This window comes from Gordionus sp. m RMFG-2023, chromosome 1 (assembly GCF_954871325.1).
Source record: "Gordionus sp. m RMFG-2023 chromosome 1, tfGorSpeb1-WG-v2, whole genome shotgun sequence".
Taxonomy (NCBI): domain Eukaryota; kingdom Metazoa; phylum Nematomorpha; class Gordioida; order Chordodea; family Parachordodidae; genus Gordionus; species Gordionus sp. m RMFG-2023.
In genome coordinates, this window is record NC_088775.1 from 60,154,599 (window position 1) to 60,177,780 (window position 23,182).

At 26.3% G+C, this 23,182-nt stretch overlaps 1 protein-coding gene across 1 annotated transcript in view; it reads right to left on the reverse strand.

The window, feature by feature from the left end:
• LOC135930980 (probable methylmalonate-semialdehyde/malonate-semialdehyde dehydrogenase [acylating], mitochondrial) overlaps window positions 1-23,182 on the reverse strand; it is an 83,069-nt gene that overhangs the window by 23,133 nt on the left and 36,754 nt on the right. Inside the window, exons 4-12 of the mRNA XM_065467813.1 lie at window positions 18,011-18,089; window positions 6,789-6,943; window positions 5,866-6,013; window positions 5,407-5,471; window positions 5,219-5,335; window positions 4,842-4,971; window positions 4,455-4,642; window positions 3,912-4,091; window positions 3,147-3,245 (exon numbers count right to left, since the gene is read on the reverse strand). Of these exons, the coding sequence (XP_065323885.1) occupies window positions 3,147-3,245; window positions 3,912-4,091; window positions 4,455-4,642; window positions 4,842-4,971; window positions 5,219-5,335; window positions 5,407-5,471; window positions 5,866-6,013; window positions 6,789-6,943; window positions 18,011-18,089 (1,161 nt within the window). The remainder of the gene's footprint in view (window positions 1-3,146; window positions 3,246-3,911; window positions 4,092-4,454; window positions 4,643-4,841; window positions 4,972-5,218; window positions 5,336-5,406; window positions 5,472-5,865; window positions 6,014-6,788; window positions 6,944-18,010; window positions 18,090-23,182) is intronic.

A 23,182-nucleotide genomic window follows, 5' to 3' on the forward strand; every position in this document is an offset into this window, starting at 1 on the left:
AGCATTCGCGCTATCTGATCAAAATTTAAAAATCAATTGTTGAAAATAAATAAATTATTATAAAAAAACTCTTAAAATATATTTTTTACATAATTCTATTTTTATTATGTGGCGTCAGTGTTGTTAAACGCTACTTTTAAAAGCAGCGCGCTATCGCTACCGCTATCGTTTTCAAATGAGTAGCGCGCTATTAGCTACTTTTTACGCTACTTTGATTTTTTTTTTAAATATTTTTTTTTAAGTAACTTTATTTCCACAAATAAAATATTGATATAAAAACATGACTATAATTTGTTACCTATATATATATAATTTATTTATTATTGCACTTGAGTATAAACGACCAATCCAAATCATAAAACTAATGATCTAATATATAATTCATTTCCATTTTTTTCTCATCTAGAAACAATGCTAAAAGTTTCATAGCATTGTAACCACTATTCCATCTTGTAGTGTTTGGTGTCAATAAATAACGTCCTAATTTTTTTTTGAAAATATCAGACGTCTTTGATGACTTATTTTGTTTATTCCAAAGAGCTTGACATTTAGAAAATGTAGATCTTGATACTCTTTTAAAATCCTCATTTAATAATCAGCATCCACTGTCGCAACTAAATTTAGGTTGTGGCAGGAACAACGATGATGGCTAGGTAACATAGAAGACTTTATTGAAGATCCTAAATATTATAAATTTTATTTTATATTGGTGAATAATTAAATATAAAATAATTTAAAACCAAGGATGTAATGAACATCAATTATCTCAAACTTCATTTCATCATCCTCTTCTTGTTCTCCATCTTCAATATTTTTGTCAGGAATATTAATAGTATTGTTATTATTATTATCCTCCCCAAATATTCTATATTATTTATATCATATTATAAAAAAATTATAATAAATTTAAAACCTGAAGGCCTTCAGGAAATTAGACCCATTATCCGTAATCATCTTACAAACCTTGTTTTGAATTTTGTAAGACCTATGGATTTCTGCAATAATATTGGCTAGAATGTCATAAGTCTGACAGCCAATTATTCTCTTTAGAGCTAAATCTACAGATTTTTGTTTAAGATTTTTAGGATCAATTCAATGTGCAGTTACTCCTAAATAAGCTCTAAAAATATGACATATTATAAATCAGAAAATAAACATTTACCTTCTATTGTGAGTCCAGCAATCTGCCGTTGTACAGACGTAGGAGACATCTGTTAGATTTAATATCAAAGATTCTTTCATTTCCTTAAAGCTCTCCAAAATTCTTGCCATCAATGTCTGCCGGCAAAATATCTTGGTCCGTGGAGAAAAAGTGTTTATCATCTTTATAAAAGAATCATTATCCACCAAGGATAATGGTTGAACTGTATCTATTATAAAGTTCATAATGACTTTGTCAGCCAATTTTTGGGATACACCAGGTGTTGATGAATCCAAATTGGTTAATTTTGTTTGTATTAAATTTGATTTGGAAGTGGGTTTATCTTCTTCCATTACCCCAAAACTTTTGAGATATTTTTCAATCTCTTTATAATTTGAAGTGTGCACAGTCTAAAATTATATTTTAAATAATTTAGATAAAATTTATGAATATATAAAAAATAATTGGTTTTTGATTTTAATTTATTTTAAAAATTAAAGATTAGCCTACACATTGATATTAAATTTGTTTAATATTTATTTTAAAAATTAAAGATTAGCCTACACATTGATATTAAATTTGTTTAATATATAACCTTTAAATGTTTTTCCAAATTAAAGCTGCTCGTATGATTTGAAGAGATAATTTTGCGGCACATCTTGCACCGAAACTGATATCCAGTATTAATTTTTTCTTCAAGGTTAAAGTATTTCTTGAATTTTGGGAAAGGATCATCTATATTTTGCTTATTTTCCAAAGAAATTTCAATATCTTCAACAATCTCACACATAACAAGATATATAATGCTTAATATAAAATGTAAAATGAAATATAAAATAAGATAAAAGCAAGGACTTACCAATAACGGAATTTCAAAAATATATAATTAAATGAATGCGCGAAATATAAATTAAATACAGATTGCTATTTAACAACTGTTTATATCTAATATATAACAATATTATATATTTTTAAATATAAATATAAATTTCAAAATTAAATTAAATAAAAGGTTTATAATTTTAGATTTTATAAAAAATATATTTTAATAATTTTTAGATATATTTATTATGTAAAATTGAAAGTAGCGAGCTACCGCTATCGCTATTTTTTTTTAAAAGTAGCGCGCTATAGCTACCGCTACTGAAAAAAGTAGCGCGCTATTTTAACAACACTGTGTGTCGTGTATCTAAATTTTTATTCTTATATTTTTATATTATCGTTTTTTTATTATTTCATTTATTTTTATAAAATAATCGACGTGGTGAAAAAATGCATATTTTACTTATTGTTTTTTGTGTTTGAAAATGTAAAAATAAAATATAAATTGATAATATAAAAATTAGAAGTGGTTGCAGGAGTTATTTAATCATAATTTAATTAACATAAATATTTTTATTAGTGTATTTACAATATTATCTATGGAAAAAGAATAAATAGAATATCCCTCATCCCTTGGCAAATGGGTCGGCTCCTCACATGGGACTATCCCTTTATTGATATATTCTCTACATCTAATAACAACCATTCCAAGACAGCGGAATCTAAAAAATACACCTTTTTATCAAACCATAATTATAACACTTATAGTATTTTGGGGGACGCATTCCTGAAATTTCTAAAAAAAAACTTGGTATGAAATTTTCCTACAACTGGATTAGCTGCGGAAAGCTTCTATATCCGGCAAAATGTCAATCAGGCGTAATCTCAATATATGTGTACATGCCCATTAGATTTTTTTAAAAATAATATATTATAATTTTTGATGTTAGGGAAATTTTTATAAAAATAAAGGGTATAAAATTTTAAGAAATTTATACATAATATTTTTTAAATGACACGTTTTTACAAGTTAACGAGTAACGCGTTCCTTTTTTTTAAATTTATTAAGTAGCACGTTTATTTTCCCACAAGGTAACGAGTAACGTGCGTTCCTTTTCTCAAACGTAATGAATTTCTTTTTTGAAGTAACGTTTACAGCACTAATAATAATAATAATATTAACTTCTTTCCCGTAAAAATGGGAATCTCCAAGAAATGATCCCCTTGATCCGGTGAACGAAAACATGGGCAAAGGAACCGGGATTGGTACGTTTATTCCGATCTTTATTAATTTGTTGGAAAAGAGTTAGATGACGTATAAAAAACTATTGACATAATGCTTAATTAGAAGGGATGATCTACCTCTAAAATTAAATTAAGCATATTCTGAAAAAAATATATCATGAAATATTATTCAAAAAAGACTTTATGATAATAATATCATGTTATTTTATTCTCATAAATAAGAGACTTAGTTATCAATAGTAGAGATCATCATATTATAAAGGGTATATGGGATATGTAAAGAATCTTAACTTATTTGCGATTAGAGTGTGAACAATGACATTAATACTAAATTTTTTACCTAGACTGACGATTTATTCATAAAGTGCATTGAAAAAGTGTACATGCTTGAAGTTGGCAACTGAAAGACATTTAGATGAAACGTGAAAGACATTTGGATGGCGTCTAATATTAATTGACTGGAGCTTAATGTATGTACACTTTTATTAAGTGAATCGTAACTCTGAGGTAGTATTAATGTCATTGATTACGAATATCATTTTATATATGTGAAAGAAGTTTGAAAAAATATGTTAAAAGGTATAATGCTATATAAATAAAATCTAATAATAGAAGTATCTAAGTAAACAAAGATTTATAAAATTAAATCAATAGTATTTTACTATTTAATTTTATTATTTTCTGAATGAGTTTTAAATCATACTTGCCCAACATCAATATTTTCGGTAAATTTTTTAGCCGAGGTTCCGCTTCTCGTAAAGATGGCCGTCCCGTTACCGTAAGGATTGCGATTTATAAAATCTATAGCGCCATCTAAGTCATCGACTATATTTATGAGCATAACCGGACCAAATATTTCTTCTTCGTAGCAGTTCATGCCGGGCTTTTAATAAATATTTTTTTCTAATTGATTACTATGTGGTTACAAGATAATAATTCAGTATCGTGGCATAATAGTTAGTTAGCAATTTTCATATAAACTTGTGGTAAAAAAAAATAACGTTTTATACAAATAAAAGCATTTTGAGCGTGTTTAAATTTGCACCTGCTTGTCTCGTTCCGAAGTTAACTTTGGTTTTTATAATGAGATGATTTCAAAAATAATCCTAAATTTCAGACTATTGACTTTTAAATTCATACATATCAAATTGTTCACACTAATCTATAATTAATCACCTTCCTAAACACAAAATTATGAGTTAATTCATAAACAAATATAATTATAGATAGAAAATAAAAACGATACCTTAACACCACTCAAGATGGTAGGTCCTAAGAAATTGCCTTCTTTGTTAGCAAAATTATCCATGACTATACCCCTTCCATCTAATTCACATGTTGCTCCTTGTTTAATGCCCTGATCAATCAAATTAGATATCCTTTTCTTGGCTTGAGGAGATATGACTGGACCTATATCCGTGTTTTTATCCTTGCCTTATTTTACATTTAAAAACGATGGAATATTGATAATTATTGGTAAAATTCAAAAGAACTATTATAAGTTGTGTTATGAGTTATGAAAGTTTTTTTCCAATTGAATATATATTCCTTGCCTACAATTCAACTACGAAAATTTAAGCAAAATATATAAATGTTATATAGAATCTATAAATGTTATTAAATCCAATGTTACCTGGACCAACTATCAATTTTTGAGTCGTTGAAACAATGTCTTTGATCCACGTTTGAGCTTCCCCTACCAAAACTATAGTCGATAGAGCCATACATCTTTGACCAGCGGCCCCAAAAGAAGCTCCTACTATCTAATTATACGCGTCGTTATTTATTTTTTTAAACTATAAAATTTGATGTAGAACCTTATCACAAAGGTTCGCTAATTTAAAAAGAATAAATAAATATATTCAATAAAATAAAATTATATTTAACTAAAGATTGCATGATTTCACAATTTCCGCTATGCCCTGAAAACCGGATTTTTTGTAAATTCTTAAACAAAGCTGGTTAATAGCTAATTTTTATGTTTTAAAAAAAAAGAAGAATAAATTTAACCGATTTGATAGTAGCATCTTTGTTGGCATCCGGCATAATGACTCCGTGATTTTTGGCGCCCATATTGGCTTGAACTCTTTTCCCATGTTTAGATCCGGTTTCGTGAACATATTTACCCTTAAAGGGGGAGGATCAATTTAGTTATAATGTACACCTAGAGAGGAGAGGAATGGAAAAATAATAATTACCACTTTATCGGATCCGACAAATGAAAGCGCCTTGATGACTGGGTGTTCACAAAGATATGTGACAGCTAATGTAATATAATAAAAAGTTAAATTTATTCGAATCCTCGGCAATGAAATCAATTTCCGTGGCTTTGATAAATATCAGTAAAAATAATGATAATACCAGATTTATATAATATATATTAAATTTAGTGTATATGTATATTATTACAGTGCATAACCCCAACTAACTAGGAGGGCTGCCAGTCGATCCGAAACTAAGCTCATCTAGAGATAAACTTTAAGAAATCGGGTCAGAGAAATTTTTAAAAAATCTGGCTAGGCCAAAATATGGATTAATTTTGGTTGTAGCCGTGCTAGGAAAAATTAATAGCATGTCAAAATGATAAGATTATGAGATAGATATGTTGGTGAGATAGATATGTTGGTGAGATAGAAGGAATTATATAATTAAAAAACCTTTATGGCTTCCATGAATAACGTTAACCACGCCATCAGGAATTCCTGCTTTCAGTCCCAAATCCATCAAATACATCGATGCTCCGGGATTCCTCTCCGAAGGTTTAAGTATAAATGTATTGCCACAAGTTATGGCTAGAGGAAACATCTTATATTTTTTTTAAGTTAAAATAATATAAGATTCGTATTTGAAAACAATAACGCCTTAGTTTTGCCCGAGCCTAGGGTAGGGCTCGCATTAAAGACTTTTTCTCTAGCTAGAGTCGGACTGTAAGAGGTAGTGGGATGAAACCCGAAAAATAAATATTAGAAATATCCTTAATAAATGTTTTGTTTCATAGAGATGTTAATCAGAATAACATGTCATTTTTAATCTAACTCATTTCACTCATTCATTTAAGTAATTTCTATTTCCCAAATTACAATTTCCAATGAATGTGATTTGTATTGTAACTAATCAAATCCCCATTACTTATATGCATCATATTCCATCAGGTTAAATAAAATGTTATACTCGTTTTTGCAACTTTATTTGGTAATTGTTAATAATATATTTATAGGGGTTTATACTTTTAAAGTGGCAATATGTGAATTAATACACATAATTTTTAATTTTTCCTTAGATATTATAATATTTAAACTCAATTCCAAAAATTGTTTAATCGGGCTCAAGACTGGCTGATACAAAAATTTGTGCTCGGGTCGGACGCAAAATGTTTTAAAATTCGGGCTCGGGCCGCTAAAAAAAGATGAGAAAAACATATTTTTAAACATACCAAAGTCAAAAAAATTGGCCCGTCAGTCTAACACTAAACGAGAGAATCTAACGACGCCATTAAACTGAATCACTAAACGAGAGAATCTAACGACGCCATTAAACTGAATTCTATTCTTTTTATACAAAAAAAGTGTCTAAATCATACCCATAAAGGAATCATGGCCGGAAAATTGAAGGGCGCTATGCCAGCGCATACTCCGAGTGGAACTTTTTGAGATATGATATCCATATCTTTCGACACACCGGGTAGATTTTCTCCCATAACTAATGATGGTGCATTACAACAATATTCCACAACCTCTAGGAGTGTTTAATAATTCATATCAATAAAAAAAATTGTATGTTTTTTTATTGTTTAAAAATTTAATAATTATTTAGATATTTTTTTTATAACCATATTCATTTTCCTCAGGTTCCGATTTCAGAACCGCGTCATTTTTTGAACTGTCAAATTTTCAATTTTATGTCATACCCTGATTATTGGAGTGTTTTTTTTACGTTTTTATTAAAAATGATAAAATCGATTTTGAAGTTTCAAAAATATATGAATTTAAATAGATACAAAATTAAAATTGCTCTAGAGTAGGACACTCCAATAATCAATCAACCATATATATAAATTTATTTATTATTCTTGTTGAATAAATCCCTTATACGATGATAAAAAAAATATTGATTTAACCTTTTTAACGAGAAAAACATGAGCAAAAATAGGTAAATATTTTAATTCCAAATTTATATTGTATCAATATTTAATTATGTCGTTTTTGTTGTATATTCATTTGATTTAATTTTAAATAATTTTCTTTAAATCATGTTTCGGCAATATTACCAGTCACTCAAATATAAGTGAATTGGCTCGGGCTCGGAAGTAGATAGTGTAGTGTAATTATAAAATACAAAATGATAGTTAATGCGAAATAATAATTTAATAACAAAAAATAATAATTGAATTTCCTTATTCGATAAAAAGTAATCCATGTCTAATACAATTTTAATTAACGCGACAAAATAATTAAGTAAAATAATATTAATAACGTTAGTAAAAAATTTACTTTAAAAATGAACCTAATATAATATATAAAAATAAGTAAATTTAGTATAGTTAAAAATATATGTTGTTCAGTTTTCTCTAAATTATTTTTCTATGTATTCATCTTCCATTAAGTTAATCCCACACTAGTTGGGGTCTTTAAAACGCGTCCTATCCTTCCATATGGCTCGCCTTTAGGCAACAATTTTCTTATCCAACATGTCCTTACGGATTTTAGAAATCTAAGTTAATCATGGCCTTCCTCTAGTTCGTTGGCTGATAACTTCAAGATCGAGAACTTGCTGATTCACGATAGTTCAGTCAGTCCACAGTATATGTCAATACTATCTCAATCTGCTCTCCTTTATCATTTCCGACAACGAAGAGCTATACCCATCTTCTTTCTTAATTTAGCATTGGGTCATATGATCCAGCTTGGTGTAATCTAGGTCATCGTATCATTCGCATTTCGATTACATCCAACATCTTCTCAGCTGCTCGTCACATCCATAGATTGGTCTGCCGATGGTTCGATAATCATTAAGCCACAATGGCATCTTCCTGTCACAAAACACCCCTGATAAGCTTCTCCATTTTATCAATCTTTTTGTATCCTAGCGTTCTCATGACAACCTCTATCTTGATGTATTGTAGACCCAAGATAGCTAAACTTTTCAACTTTATATAGCAATTTGCTTAGTTTCTTGACACCGATCTGCAACGTTTGTTTCCAATATACTGCCTTAGAATAGCTGACGTGGAACCATATTTCTCCAGCCTAACTGCCCAAACACTGGCCCTCTGTACTGACATCACTTCGGTTTCCTCGCATATCACGATGTCATGTGCATACAACATTGACCATGATGCTGGCCTCTGCAAGTCCTCAGTTGTAGTTGTTGGAAGTGAAGGAGAAAGAAATATATTGAATATGTAATTTTGATAAACTTATTTGAATAAACGATTATTATAAAATTATATGCGGTGAGAAATAACATAGTTGAGTATGCAAAATGTTATATAAAAGTCGGGAAAAAATTTATAATTTAATTATTAGTTATATTATAATAATAAATAATTATTTATTTTAATTATATAACTAGCTGATAGCCCGTCAAGAATGACGGAGAATCAGAATTTTCTCCTTTATTTGATGATTGATGAATCAGAAATTTTCCTGTGTTATTCAGAAATTTTTATTGATAAAGGGTTATTCTAAAATTTTCCATACTTTTTATAAAATATGACATTGTATAGCAAGAATAAATATTTTAGATTATAAATTACAAATACAAATGAATAAAAATTTAGCTTAAAAGATTTTTGATAGTGCACATAAATTAAAATTATTAAATATATACTTCAATAACATATTTTATAAAAATAATGGAAAATTTTAGAATAACCCCTTATCTAAATAAATATAAATTTCTGTCTGAATAACACCTCTTAAGATAGGAAAATTTCTGGTTCATATATCATCTAAAGGCGAAATTCATTAGTCACCTATCATTGAGAAAATTCTGATTTCCCGTTATTCTTGACGGGCTATTAGCTAATAACTTATATTTTTGATAACGGGTTCTTAAAAAATCCCTAAAATATATAAATAAATTTAAGGCAAGGTCACAAGAGGCATTATTTTTTTTGTTATTTATGCTAAAATAAGAATGGATTAATATTTCATTCATATATACACTTCACAATGACTTTCTTTATTTCCTTGTGTCCAAAAATTTCTTGAATCCAGCAATTATCATAAATTTTTTTGCAAATGATTTAAATAAGGCATATCTGTGGTTTGTCCATTCCTTTAAGCAAATAAAGTCAATGGGAAATGAAATAATTCAGTTATCGAAATTAGAGACCTTCATAGACCTTGATTTATTCATCAGCCTCCAGCCCAGGTCAGCAGTAAAAATAATTTGCAGGCCCAATCCATATTTAATAAAAAATTCAAACCGAAGCCAATCATAAATTTAAAAATTTTGCCCGCCCATATCCAAAAATTTAATTTATTGTTTTAAATGAAAATAAACAATATTTAAGTGTATTTAGGCAATCACTTTGTTTGCAATACTGAAATTTTTATCATTAGAAGAAAAAATAATGCAATATATGTTTTAAGTTAGTCACAGCTTAATAGGCTAAATCTAAATAAAAAATTTTTAGGCTTTCTATCAAAAACCCAGTCCTGACCCAGGCACGCTAGAAAATATAGTATACCTGGCACCCCATAGGCCGCAAGCCTCCCCATGAAGGTCTTTGATTGAAATGTTAAACCATTTTAAATCATTAAAATATTTTGTAACCTGAGTTAGAGGTTCTATCTCCATTTTTGTCAAAAATGTTTTTTTTGATAGATTGATTATTTAAGAATATATTAATCTATTTACATAAAAAAATCTTAGAATTTTAACTTATAAAATAAATTATAGCTAATATTAGATTATTCTATCTCCCTATTTCTTCTTATTGTTAAAATTATATTATTCCATTTACAAAAAATAATCAATCCACCCAGCATGATTCTTTAAAACGTTTTCAGGTATTATGTAAATGGAATTAAGAGTCATTTTAACTGATTGTATGGTTTTATATAAAGATCCTGATATTACTGGTTCAAAAAACAAAAAAATAAAAGGAACATTTTTTATTACCATAATTTTTATTCATTCTAATTATTAAATTTTTTAAATAAAATTTTAGTCTGTTGTTTACAAACTATTATTATTCAATAAAATTTTTGGATTTAAAGAGAAGTTGTTTGGAGAAAAGGATAATATTTCTTAAAATAATAAAAATAAAATTTGGTATTAGAATAATAATAAAAATGATTTTTTTAAAAATATATCATGGTATTTTATATAATTAAGGGATGAGGAGCTATTAAATATACATATCCTTAAAAAAAAATTAGGAAAGCATTTCCAATATTCAATATACAGAAAAAAGTGGAGATAGAATAATATAAATCGGCGACGATTTGTTAACAGAAAGAAAAAAAATAAAAATCCATTAAAAGTAGAAGCAATATTTGAAACAAATGTTAAAAATGGACAAAAAATTTAAATAGATGCAATGTAAGATAATTTATTAAATGTAGACATAGCCATATTATATTTTGCTCTTTAGTCAGAACCACTAGAAGAATTAAATGTTTCCAATGGATAGAAATTAAAAATGTTCCCAAGTAGTCAAAAATAAAATCAGATAGTTGAATATGCAAAATCTGCTCTTCACTAAAAATGGGTCTGATTTCTCTTATATTCCAATCCTTAAAAATGTAATTAACTGCTATTATAGCAAGCTTTATTTTTTTTCTATATCAGCTCATAATGCCAGTGTTGAAAGAATCTTCTCATTATTCGATAGCCAAATGAGAGGAATAGATTATCCGTCCCATTGCAATTGACTATTTAGAAGATTATTAGCAAAAATAATTGCCATGGGTCAAAATCTATGGTATTAACTTATTAGGTATACATATTAGGATTCAGTGTTAAGGGAGAAGTCAAAATAGAATGCCATTCGTATTATATTCAGAATCTCTTCCTAGCATGGATATTATCAAAGTATACTTTAAAAATGCTATTAATAACACATTTCGAGAACATTTTATCAATTGTTTTACTCCCTAAATTCCTAGAGACATGATGTGACATTAAAACTCTAATTCAGCCCACATGCTGATGAAAGGATCCAGCAGGGAGGCACATGTCCTCTCTTATTTTATCTTGGTATTCGTGATCTCATCAAAAATAAAATAATTGAAGTTTTAATTTCTTTGAAGCTAAATTTAAAAGACTAAATTCTTTATAAATCCAAACTGCTTCCAATGATAACAATTAGTGCAAAATAACAGACTTATTCTATTTCATAGAAGTAATAACTCATAAAGTATGTTTTTAATTTAATAACTCCAAGCGTGTAACTAAACTGAGAATGAAAACAAATATTTATTTATATAATTTTTTTTAAATATATAATCATATAAAATGCAAGTGGTTAATCTAAATTTCTTGATTAGATAGATTTCTTTTTATTGATAATTTATCTAAATAAAATTTGTTAGATTTTATAGTTATGAAAATGAATATTTAGCCTTCAGCCCAATATCTTAACGCCTTCTGTGGGTTGAGTATATAGAAGTTGATTTTCGTAGTATGAATTTATTATATGACTAAAAGAATAATTATAAAAAATTTAATTTTATGAAGATGGTAAAATGAGTTATAAATAAGTGGATGAATGTTTGAGTTTTATATAATGATTACCAATGGACCGAATACATTATAATCATTTTTATTGGGTAAATATTTTTTTACTATTGGCTAAATTTGATTGATGTTTTTTGAGGATTATTATAATAGAAGATTAATAATTGATAAAAAATGTATGCGTTTTTTTAAAAAATGGGATTTTTTTTTGTTTGAAAAATCGAAAAATAAAATTAAAAAAATATTTAAAAAACTGTATTGCAGGTCTAATTCTAATTAAGTATGTATAAGTATCTTAGTCAATATCACGGAAATTGACAAAAGTACTGAGAACTACAATGTAACTGGAGAAATGATACTAAGCGAGAATGATTAGACTGAGTTACCTAGGAAATTAAATATGATTTAGTTCTCATAAAGTGAGAAATCGAACACCAGAATTTTTGATTAAATTTAGAAGTAACATAGAAGAGAATAATTTATTAAGAAATATATAGTCAAAAGAGGTAACTTCAGTGAAGTCAAACAACAAGGAATCAAGAATAAGGTAGAATCTGATGTTGTTGAGGATAAGTACAGCAATGAAATAAAGGATATATTAAATATGTATAATTATATTTTTAAGAGGAATTAGGTACTCTAAAAGATTTTGAGGTATATATAAGATTAGTAGAAAATTACCTGCCTAAATTTTGTGGCATAAGAAGATTACCTTACTGGTTAGAGGATATAGATAGGGAATTAGACAAATGGCTGAAAGAGGGTATAATAAGACCAATAGTTCGTATGGGCTACACCATCGGTCCCTATAAGAAAACATGACAATAGTTTAAGACTATGCATAGATTATAGGATATCTGTAAACCCTTGGATAATGACGGTGAAATATCCTACCTAGAATAGAGCAATTACTGGCTAATTTAAAGGGAGCAACAATTTTTTCGAAAATGGAATAATGCCTACTTACATTAAGGTAAATGAGAAAGCAAGTAAGATATTAGCGATTACGACGCATAGAGGTTTGTTTACATTCTGCAGCCTTTTGGGTTGAAAATATCAGCATAATATTTCAAAGAACCATGGCGGCTATGTTCCAAAGATTAAGTGGAATATGTATTATTTAGATGACGGTTTGATATCAGGTAGAAAACATGAGCTTATTAAAGTATTAGATATAATTTTAGAAAAGTGTTTTTGGTGTAAAGGAAATAACGCATTTAGGACATGTGCGTAATGAAATTAATCCCATTTCTAAGAATAGATAAGATTATGAGCATGAGAGCACCGAGTATTAAGACAGAATTACAAGCTTTTTAGGAGCTAATTATTATCGTTTCATACCGAATTTTGCGGAGATAGCTACACCGTTGTACAAGTAGTTAAAGAAAAATATAAGATTCGAATGGAAAAAAGAACAAAATGCAGGTTTTGAAATACTTAAAATTAAGATGATAGATAAGACCTATTCTGAATTGTTTTAACGAGGATTTCGATAGTATAATTAGCAGTGGATGCATCTAATGAAGGCATAAGAGGAGCTTTGTTATAAATTGATAATGTTGAGACATATATCTTATTTTTATTCAGACGGTTTAATAGCGCTGAAAGAAATTATTTAACAATTGAAAATGAAGCTTTCGCAGTTAAGTTTAAATTAATAAAGTGCAAAGAAAATCTGATTGGAAGGAGTTTTTTATTATACACGGATCACAAGCCGTTAGAGTTTATTAGTTTAAAAAGGATAATAAAGGGTTAATGATTTCATCCCGACTGCAAAAATGGTTATTAGTAGGTAACTTCGATTTTGAAATAAGGTTCAGAGCGGGTAGAGTAAATTATTTAAACTTTGTTAAGGAAATAGAAAATAAAGAAATAGAACCCAGAATTAGTAGTTTAAAGCAGTTTTTCTCAGAAAATGAATCAAATAATAACATTATAAGATCTTTGAAAGTAGATACAAGAGAAAAGCCAATAACTTTTTAGCTAACCGATAGAGTATCCAAGCAAGATGAAGAATTAATGAGAATTAAAGCATGTTTGAAAGGTGATATAGAATGGAAAAGCGAAAATGAATTGTTGAAAAACATTAAAAGTGAATAAAACATAGAAAACAATTGTGTAATGAGAAGATATCGATTAGTTATACCTGATTTATTAGGAAAAAATATTTTAGCAACGTGCATGACGGACATCAAGGCATATAAAAAATGAAGAATAAAGTACGAGAGTATATTTGGTTGCCTAAAACGAATAGCGAGATAGAAGAAGTAGCTAAGAGTTGTGATACATGTAATATGTGATCTAATGTACCAGCAAGAAAAAAGGAAGATAAATTGCCAGACGAACATTCCATACGAAAGGGTACATATATTTTTAGAATATGAGAAGAAAAATACTTTATCATGGTAGATGCAGGTTCAAACTGGATAGATTGTCAGCAAATTTCTGGTTTATCAACAAGAGTAATCTTGGACAAGGTAAAAGATTTTGCAAGAAAATATTGATTAATGAAGATGTTAGTATTAGATGGAGGTCCAGCTTTTAGAACATTTGGTAAATTTTATGAAAGATGGAAGATTCATCATATAGTTTCACCATCACATTACCCAAGAAGCAATGGGCAAGCTGAGCGCTGATAACTATAGTTAAGAGTTGATTAAAAAAAGAAAAATATAAAGAAGGAAAATGGTGGTTATCGTTGTTAGCATATAACAATACTAAGACATCTAAAGGAAAATCTCCAGCTGAGATATTTTTAGGAAGAAAAACGAGATCGAATTAGATTTTCTAAAGGAGGTAACACCAAGAGAGCAAATAAATGTTGAGAATATTCCAATAAAATGTTTTGTTTGGATATTTTGTTTGATGGGCCTATTAAATGGGGGAAGGGTATATTAAGGAAAAATATAGAAAGAAAGTTGAGGTAGAGATTGAAGACCAGCGAGGTACATGGCCGAGACATGTGAAACACATAAGACCGAGAATAGAGAGTAATTTAAATAAGAATTAGAAGTTTTTATTTTGGAATGAAGAAATTGTGGGGCGAAAACAAAATAATAGAATTTGATGTTGTTAATTGAAAAATGAAATTTTGGGATGAAATCAAAATTTGATATTTTTATTGAAAGACGAAATGTTGGGATGAAAGCAAAATAATAAAATTTTATGTTTTTATTGAAAAACGGAAACGAAAGACTATAAGACAGAGGAATAAAAGAAGGGAAGGGTTAACTTATAAGCAATAGTAATTATTTTTTTAGATGGCTACTTATACTCTAGTGGAAAACTATATCGTTCGTATAGAAATACGTCTAATAGATGGAATAAAGATTTCAAAAAACTGGCTAAGGTTAGCATGGGAAGAAGCGACTAGTATATGGAGAAATGTTAAACGATATGAGAATGGAGACTCCACGAAGGTACGACCGAACAGCAAGAGTGGTAACTTGTGACTAGCCTAGACCTGGACATTACTGGGCTAATTTATTTTATTTCATGTGAGCATATGATTTAAATATATATATATATATATATTAAAAAGTAGCAAGACTACAATAATATAAAATTATATATATATATAAATATTATAACTTATATATAAAAAAATATATATGTATATAAATATTCATTAAATATTATGTACGAGTTTATCAATAAATCAGACAAATTTGATATTACAATGCATCTCATGGAATCTGCATTTTTATTATGAATGGCTAATTTTAAAAATTTATTTTAGATTAATATTCAACAAGTTCTGGCATTGTTTTTCCATGGCCAATTTATAGAGCATATCAAAATAAAGAAAACAAATCTCTGATAGTAAAATGTTTGCCATGTCTACCAAAAAATAAGAAATTTCAGTTAGCATTATCTCAACTTGCAACATTGTAAAACATTTAAGGGTATAGATGCTAAATGTTTACATTTAATCTTAAATTTTAAGAGAAAACATCAAACACTGTTAATAAAAAAAACAATTAATACAAAGATTAGTTGATGAATTATCAAGGTCTTCAACTGATTGCAAACAAATAACCTGTAAAAAAAACAATTTAATATCCGATTTTTTTCAATACCATATAGCAGCAGATATGATTGTTAATAGTGATTTAAATTTTGATATTCAACAAATTTTAATTTTTTAAAAAATAAATGTCGAGATTTTAGTAATTTAAAAGAATATCCTGATATAAAATTGTCATTCATAAAATATAACACCACAATCCCTTCAAGCGCCCCGGAATAAAGACTTTTTAGTGTAGCTAAAAATGTCTTTGCAGATAAACGAGGATTCCTTAATGACCAAAATTTTGAAAATATTATATTACTGAAATCAATAATTATTTATAATCATTTAACAATATATTTTATTATTATATTAAAATCTTATAAATCATTATTTTAGTTATATTTTGATAAATTTGATATCGAGTCAATAAATTTTTTAGCTCATTTCATGAATTTTCACAATTTAGGTTTATGCAAACCTTATATAGGTGTATAATAAAAATTGCATCTACATCTAGATGCATTATTAAAATTGTATCTGAATCTATATATATTTTTTAAATTGTATCTGTATCTAGATAACTTTTTAGACGATGTATCTGTATCTAGATCCATTTATAAAGTCTTGTAACAACTCTGCTTATCAATATATTTATTTACCAATATTATTTTTAGAGTATTTGACCGTATTTGACCAGATTAAATACTACTTTGGTCAATTGACCGACTTGCCAACCCTGCCTAGAGGCATACGACTTAAGGTTTCTTGCTCTGGTTCTAAATCTTTTTTAGCTCGGTCAGACCCGGCCCGGGAATTTAAAAAAAAATTTTTAGGCCCGGCCCAGTTATTTTAAAAAAAAAATTTTAGGCCCGGCCCAGTTATTTTAAAAAAAATTTTTAGGCCCGGCCCAGTTATTTTAAAAAAAAATTTCAGGCCAAGTCATGCCCATTGCAGGTCTCTGATATTTATTAGGTTATACTCATCAATGTAAAATAAAATATATAAATATTGATCATTATTTATGTATAGTAAAATCATTGTAATTTTTTTCTAAGTCTTTCCATAGTGAAGAAAGTAAAGAATTACTAATTAATATATTTATGATCAATGTAAATAGAATTTTTTATTATTTGTTTAGTCTTAAAATCATAACAACCCTTATAAAAAAAATCATGTATTTTATTTCATAAGTTTAAAAAAATTTACCTTATACATAAAATATATTTTCATACTTTTAAAATTTTTTAATTAAGAAGTCATTAGGCAAATTTAATAATATCGGCCGATTACCGATATTTCAAAAAAAAGCGAAAATTCGGTCCAATCCGATATGATAAAAATAGAAAAAATAAATTATGTATTTTATTATTTTTTGGCTAGATGTACAATATGTGGACTTTTATCAAATAATGCTCTTTCTGGGACCATTAATATAATTTATATTGAAATTAGTTAAATTTTCTTAATGAAAAAGCAGCGGATAATATATATGTTTTTAAAAGAGGATAAAATAAGCGATTATGCATTTTTAAAGTAAGCAATCATAATCATGGAGCATTTTTGAAGCGTTTGTAATGTTTTAAAATAGTTATCAATTTACTTTAGATAATCAATATCTTAATTTCATCAATAATATAATTTAACAGGTTATCAATAAATTTCTTAAGAAATATATATACAAATACTTTATTTGTTTGAAAATTAATATATAAAAATAAGACTGCCCGAGAATTGATGGTATATAATTATATTAATTAATAAGATAAATTGTCTGTTTATACCATTTTTACAAATTAAAAAAAGTTGCTCTCTTTGTGCCCCCCATTGATTTAGATCGCTATACCATTTGAATATTATATTTACAATTTAAGCTTTGTGATTACCTCTTTAGTATGTAATATCTAAATTTTTTAATACTATATTCAAATTAAAATACAATTCATTGTCATTAATGCTAAGTAATCATCGGTTTTTTATTTATATATTAATTTTCAAACTATTGCGGTAGTTTCCCGATCATTGAGGGAGGCCCAGCTATCCTGAATACTGGTCCAAAATCTAAATCCAGTATATCTCTCAATAATACAAAATATTTTTATTACGCAATCCCCTAATAACATCTCCTTCGGCATCTGAAACAGTCTTCCCACCTTGTTCCGTGATAACTTGAGCTATTTTTCCCTAATGTATATAAAACATAATTTAAATAAATCGTATTATATCATGCAAGAATAATAGCTAAAGATGTGAGAATTATTTATACTATATTTTAAATCAAAGGTTTAGTTTCTTTTTATATCATTAGATAAATGGTTTACCTAAAATGTTTCAAAATTGAGTTAAATAAAAATCATTTAATAAAACTGAAATATGGCCTACGATAGTTAGTTCTTCCGATTGTTTAAACAAATATAATAGAATTATTTTATGTTTGTCTAGAATAAAATTTTGGTTTCAGTAAATATTTGATGTAATCATTCGGTTTTAACAAGAATATATATTCCCTGCCTGTTTAAATACACTATTCTCAGTGCCATCGCTATCATATTTGTCACTATTAGTCAAGAATTTCGATTTGTTAAAAAATACACTAAAGGATGTGCCTTAAGTTGGAAAATGTTTCACATCATGTCGCTAGTTTTTTAAATATTAAATAATTTAATTATTTTAAAATTATCAAATAACTTTTTTGCCACTTTGTTCCGCCCTTAGGTAATGCATAACTAAAATAAGCTATAGGTATGGTTGACTATTTATGTTATAAAATTAGTAGTGATGTTAAAAGTTACTTTTGAAACATAACTAGTTACAGTTACTAGTTACATTGGCAAAAACATAACTAGTTACAGTTACTAGTTACATTTTTACAAAAGTAACTAGTTATTAGTTAGTTATTTTCAAAAGTAACTAGTTACTTACTTTATACATCCTTCATATGCGCATTTATTTATTGAATGCATTTATTTAATATAAAAAAAATTAGGATAAACAAAGTGTAATCAGTTATTTAAAATAATATACAATTTATTTATATAAAAAAATATCGCAAAATTGAATATTTACATCGAATATAAAAATATATATTTGCATTGAAAAAAAAACATTTATTTTTCATAAAAATTAGAATCTAATAAATGTTTATTTGCTTTTAACAACAAATTAATTTCAAGGTTATTATCTAGGAGACGTGCTCGTTTATCTCCAAAAATGAGCTTACCTAGACTGAATAAGCGCTCTACGGGAGCACTTGATGTTAGAACAACATTATATTTAATAAAGAGTAATTTTAACTTTGGAAAATCGTTATATAAAGAAAAAGTGTTGTTATTAGATTTGATAAAGTTTTCTATAAGTTCATTATCCAGAACATTTTGGCGCTTTAGGTCAAAAAATCCAAATACATCAAGTGATGTTGGTTTTGAGCATGATTCATTCGTCTGGGATTCACTTTGAGGTATTAAGATATTTATTAAATTTAAAATTTCCTCCTTTTTTGCTTTATTCCTTTCTTGCCTAATCCAAGGCCAGTCAGTTTTAAATAAAGGGTAAAAATTGCAGCAACGATGTTGTCATTATCATAAAGATTATTAAACCTATAACATGATATTATTAATTTATAAATAATTATTTGATTTTAGTTACATTTTTTCAATACTAGCTAATATAGTATCCTTTAGAAGTTGACAATATTTTAATCCCTGCACATCTGCCATACATATAAGTATGTGTTATTGTTGGGAACAATCAGATATTCACAAAATTTTAAATTAATAAATTTAATTTAAAAAATAAATTTAATTTAAAATTAATTTATCACAACATATTAAAAATAAAATTAATTATTTGAATATATCTTTAAAAGTAACTAGTTACTTTTGGTAGTTACATTTCAAATATTTTAACTAGTTACAGTTACTAGTTACAATTTTAAAAATATAACTAGTTACAGTTACTAGTTACAATTTTAAAAATATAACTAGTTACAGTTATTTTTTAGCCAAAATGTAAAAGTAACTAGTTACCTTAACATCACTAATAATTAGAATGTTTTATAACCCATTAGTAACAAGCGTTGCACATATGCAAAGTATTTATATTTATATCATATCTCAAGTAATTTATAAAAAAAATTATGGTATAATACAAATAGGGATTCATAAATATTCAATATCAAATCTTGATATTAATTAGTTTTTGAGATATAACTATTTATTATAAAAAATCCTCAGATGTCAATAAATTATTTTAATTTAACGGTATAAATTGCAAGAGGCAAATTTCTTCGACCCAAACAGACACTAAGGAAGTAAAACATTTTCACGACTCAACTAGACCGAAATTTTTTTTTCGAAATGATTCCCGAACCTACACAATCCGACTATAAAATTAATTACTAAATCAAAATATTAAAAAATTTACTAAAATTAATTTATTTATTAGTACTTTATAAGAAATAATTTAAAAATGAACAAAATTAAATACTATACAATCGCTTTATTGATATCACCGATTGAATTCAAAATAAAAACAAAAATATTTTCAAATCAGACCTCACCCTAAAAATAAAAATTTCCAGACCCGACCCAAAATAAAAATTTAACAAGGGGTTGGGTTTTGCTGACCTCTAGTAAAAATTAAATTAAAATATAAAAACAATATTTTTTTAATCTTTATTAAATATTCTCAAATTTTAATTAAAAAATCAAATAAAATTTGCTAATCTTATATCATATAGTCATTTTTAGATACATAGTTTTTTTAAAGTTTATTTTTTGCTAAATATGATGGAAATTGATGGTAATGAGTAAAAATTGACACTTAAATTAATATTTTAACGCCTGCCTATATACCATGGTATTATTTAAAAGATTAAAAAAATAGGATTTTTTTTATTTAAAACGGATGTTTTAAATTTAATTATATTTTATATGGTTCATATAAAAAATTTGAAAATTTTATAACTGGAAAATGGCGTCCATATACTTAAAAATAGAAAATGTGATATAAGCAAATATTGAAATTAATTGATAATCGATCGTCTTGTATTGATTAATATAACTAGAATCCTATATTTGTTTCAGGTTTCTTTCTTGGGCATTCACAGCCAATACCTTTCCATATAATTATACTTTTATTTAATAATGCATGGGTGGCTTTTACCTATCTTTTTATTTCCCATGTGACTCTTACAGGGCACAGGTAACTTCAGCCTGCCTAAAAACTGTGAATGGGCTTCTCTCTTAGTTTAACCCCAATTTCTTAATCCAATTAGATGGGATTTGAGAGATTCCAAGCATAGCTCTGTTATTTCATATGGTGAAAAAGATGGATTGCGCTTACTATAACGTATATTTTATATGATCGAAGCTTTAAACGTAGGCGATTCTTATACTGCCGTATTTATGTGATTTCGTTATTCATATTAAAGAGGAATACTATCATATATTTTATTAATAGATTTTAAAAAAGTAATTAAATATTTTACAAATCGTCGCCATCAGATGAAATCAAAACGATCAAAATAGTAATGTTAGACAATTTAATAATTGAGAAAAAAACTACAAGGCCACAAGAAAAGAGTTACTGGACAAGATGACTCAAATATTCCGGATTTAACTAATCGGGAAGAGACAAGTTTGGAACAGGAAAATACCGGAATAATAATCGATTATAGACCTAGAAATGTGCGAATACAATAGAGGAAGAAAAGATTACCGTATTGAAAGGTATATGTAATGATTTGAATAATGCTAAATTAAATAATAAATTTGAATAAAAAATATATTTAAAAATAATTATAATTGTATAAAATTGGATAAAAATTCGTATATTTATTTTTGTAGTGGTTAAAAAAAACTACACTTTTATGGATTATCATTTTATCAAAAAGCAGAATTTGTTAATAATCTAGCCCCATAATTTTTTTGCCTGGTCCGGTCCAAATAAAATTTTCAGACGTTACCAATAGGCTTAATAACAGGTCGGGCAATGCACATTTCTAGTCCAAATTCCGTTTCATAAAATGCAAGTTTTTATATTTTAAATTAGTATAAATATTATATATATATATAAAATTCCGGCAATGTGAGGTAGTGGTAGGCAATGTAAATGTGAGATTTCGGCAATGTGTTATTTTTGTAATATTATATTATTAATAATTTTGTTTTTATTATTAATAATTTTTTTAAGATTGAAATTTTATTTGATAATTTATATTATTTTTTAGATATAATAATATGTTTTTTAAATATATTATTTGATTGATATTTTTTTTTAAATATATTGAAATATATTATAATATATTTTAATTTGTTATATTAATTTTTTATATATATTTTGATTGATATTTTTTATTATAATGGTTTTTTATGTTTTTATTATAATGGTTTTTTATGTATTTATTTTTCAGGTAAATTTTTTCTTGATATATTTTTTGACTAAATATTTTTTTTATTTTTTGTGTTATATTATTTTTTTAAATATATTTTTTGATTGATATTTTTTTTAAAATAATTTTAAATAATATATTTTAATTTGTTATATTATTTTTTTATATATTTTTTATATATTTTTTGATTGATATTTTTTATTATAATGGTTTTTTATGTTTTTATTATAATGGTTTTTTATGTATTTATTTTTCAGGTAAATTTTTTCTTGATATATTTTTTGACTAAATATTTTTTTTATTTTTTGTGTTACATTATTTTTTTAAATATATTTTTTGATTGATATTTTTTTTAAAATAATTTTAAATAATATATTTTAATTTGTTATATTATTTTTTTATATATTTTTTGATTGATATTTTTTAATATAATGGTTTTTTATGTATTTATTTTTCACGTAAATTTTTTCTTGATATATTTTTTGATATCTAAATTTTTTTTTATTTTTTGTGTTTTTTTTTTTTTTTTTGAGAAGGAAAAAATTTAATTTGTAACAAAATGCTCAAATGTTAATATTGAAATATCGCATAATATTTTGAATAACATTAAATTAAAAATATATATATATATAAAATCTAATGATATATAAAAAAGAAATATAGTACATACTCGGAAAAAAAAATATATATATATATTAAAACATAACTGTTTAATTATAACGAAAAAATATTTTTTTTTGTGGTTAAAATCTAAATATAGTTGCGATGCAAAATATATATAAAATTAACAATGACTATATTTGATAAACTAGGAGGGAAATGGGAGTGTTTCGAAGAAACATTTGTAGTTCCCCTTTAGGATTTCAAATTGGACTTTTTGTTTAAG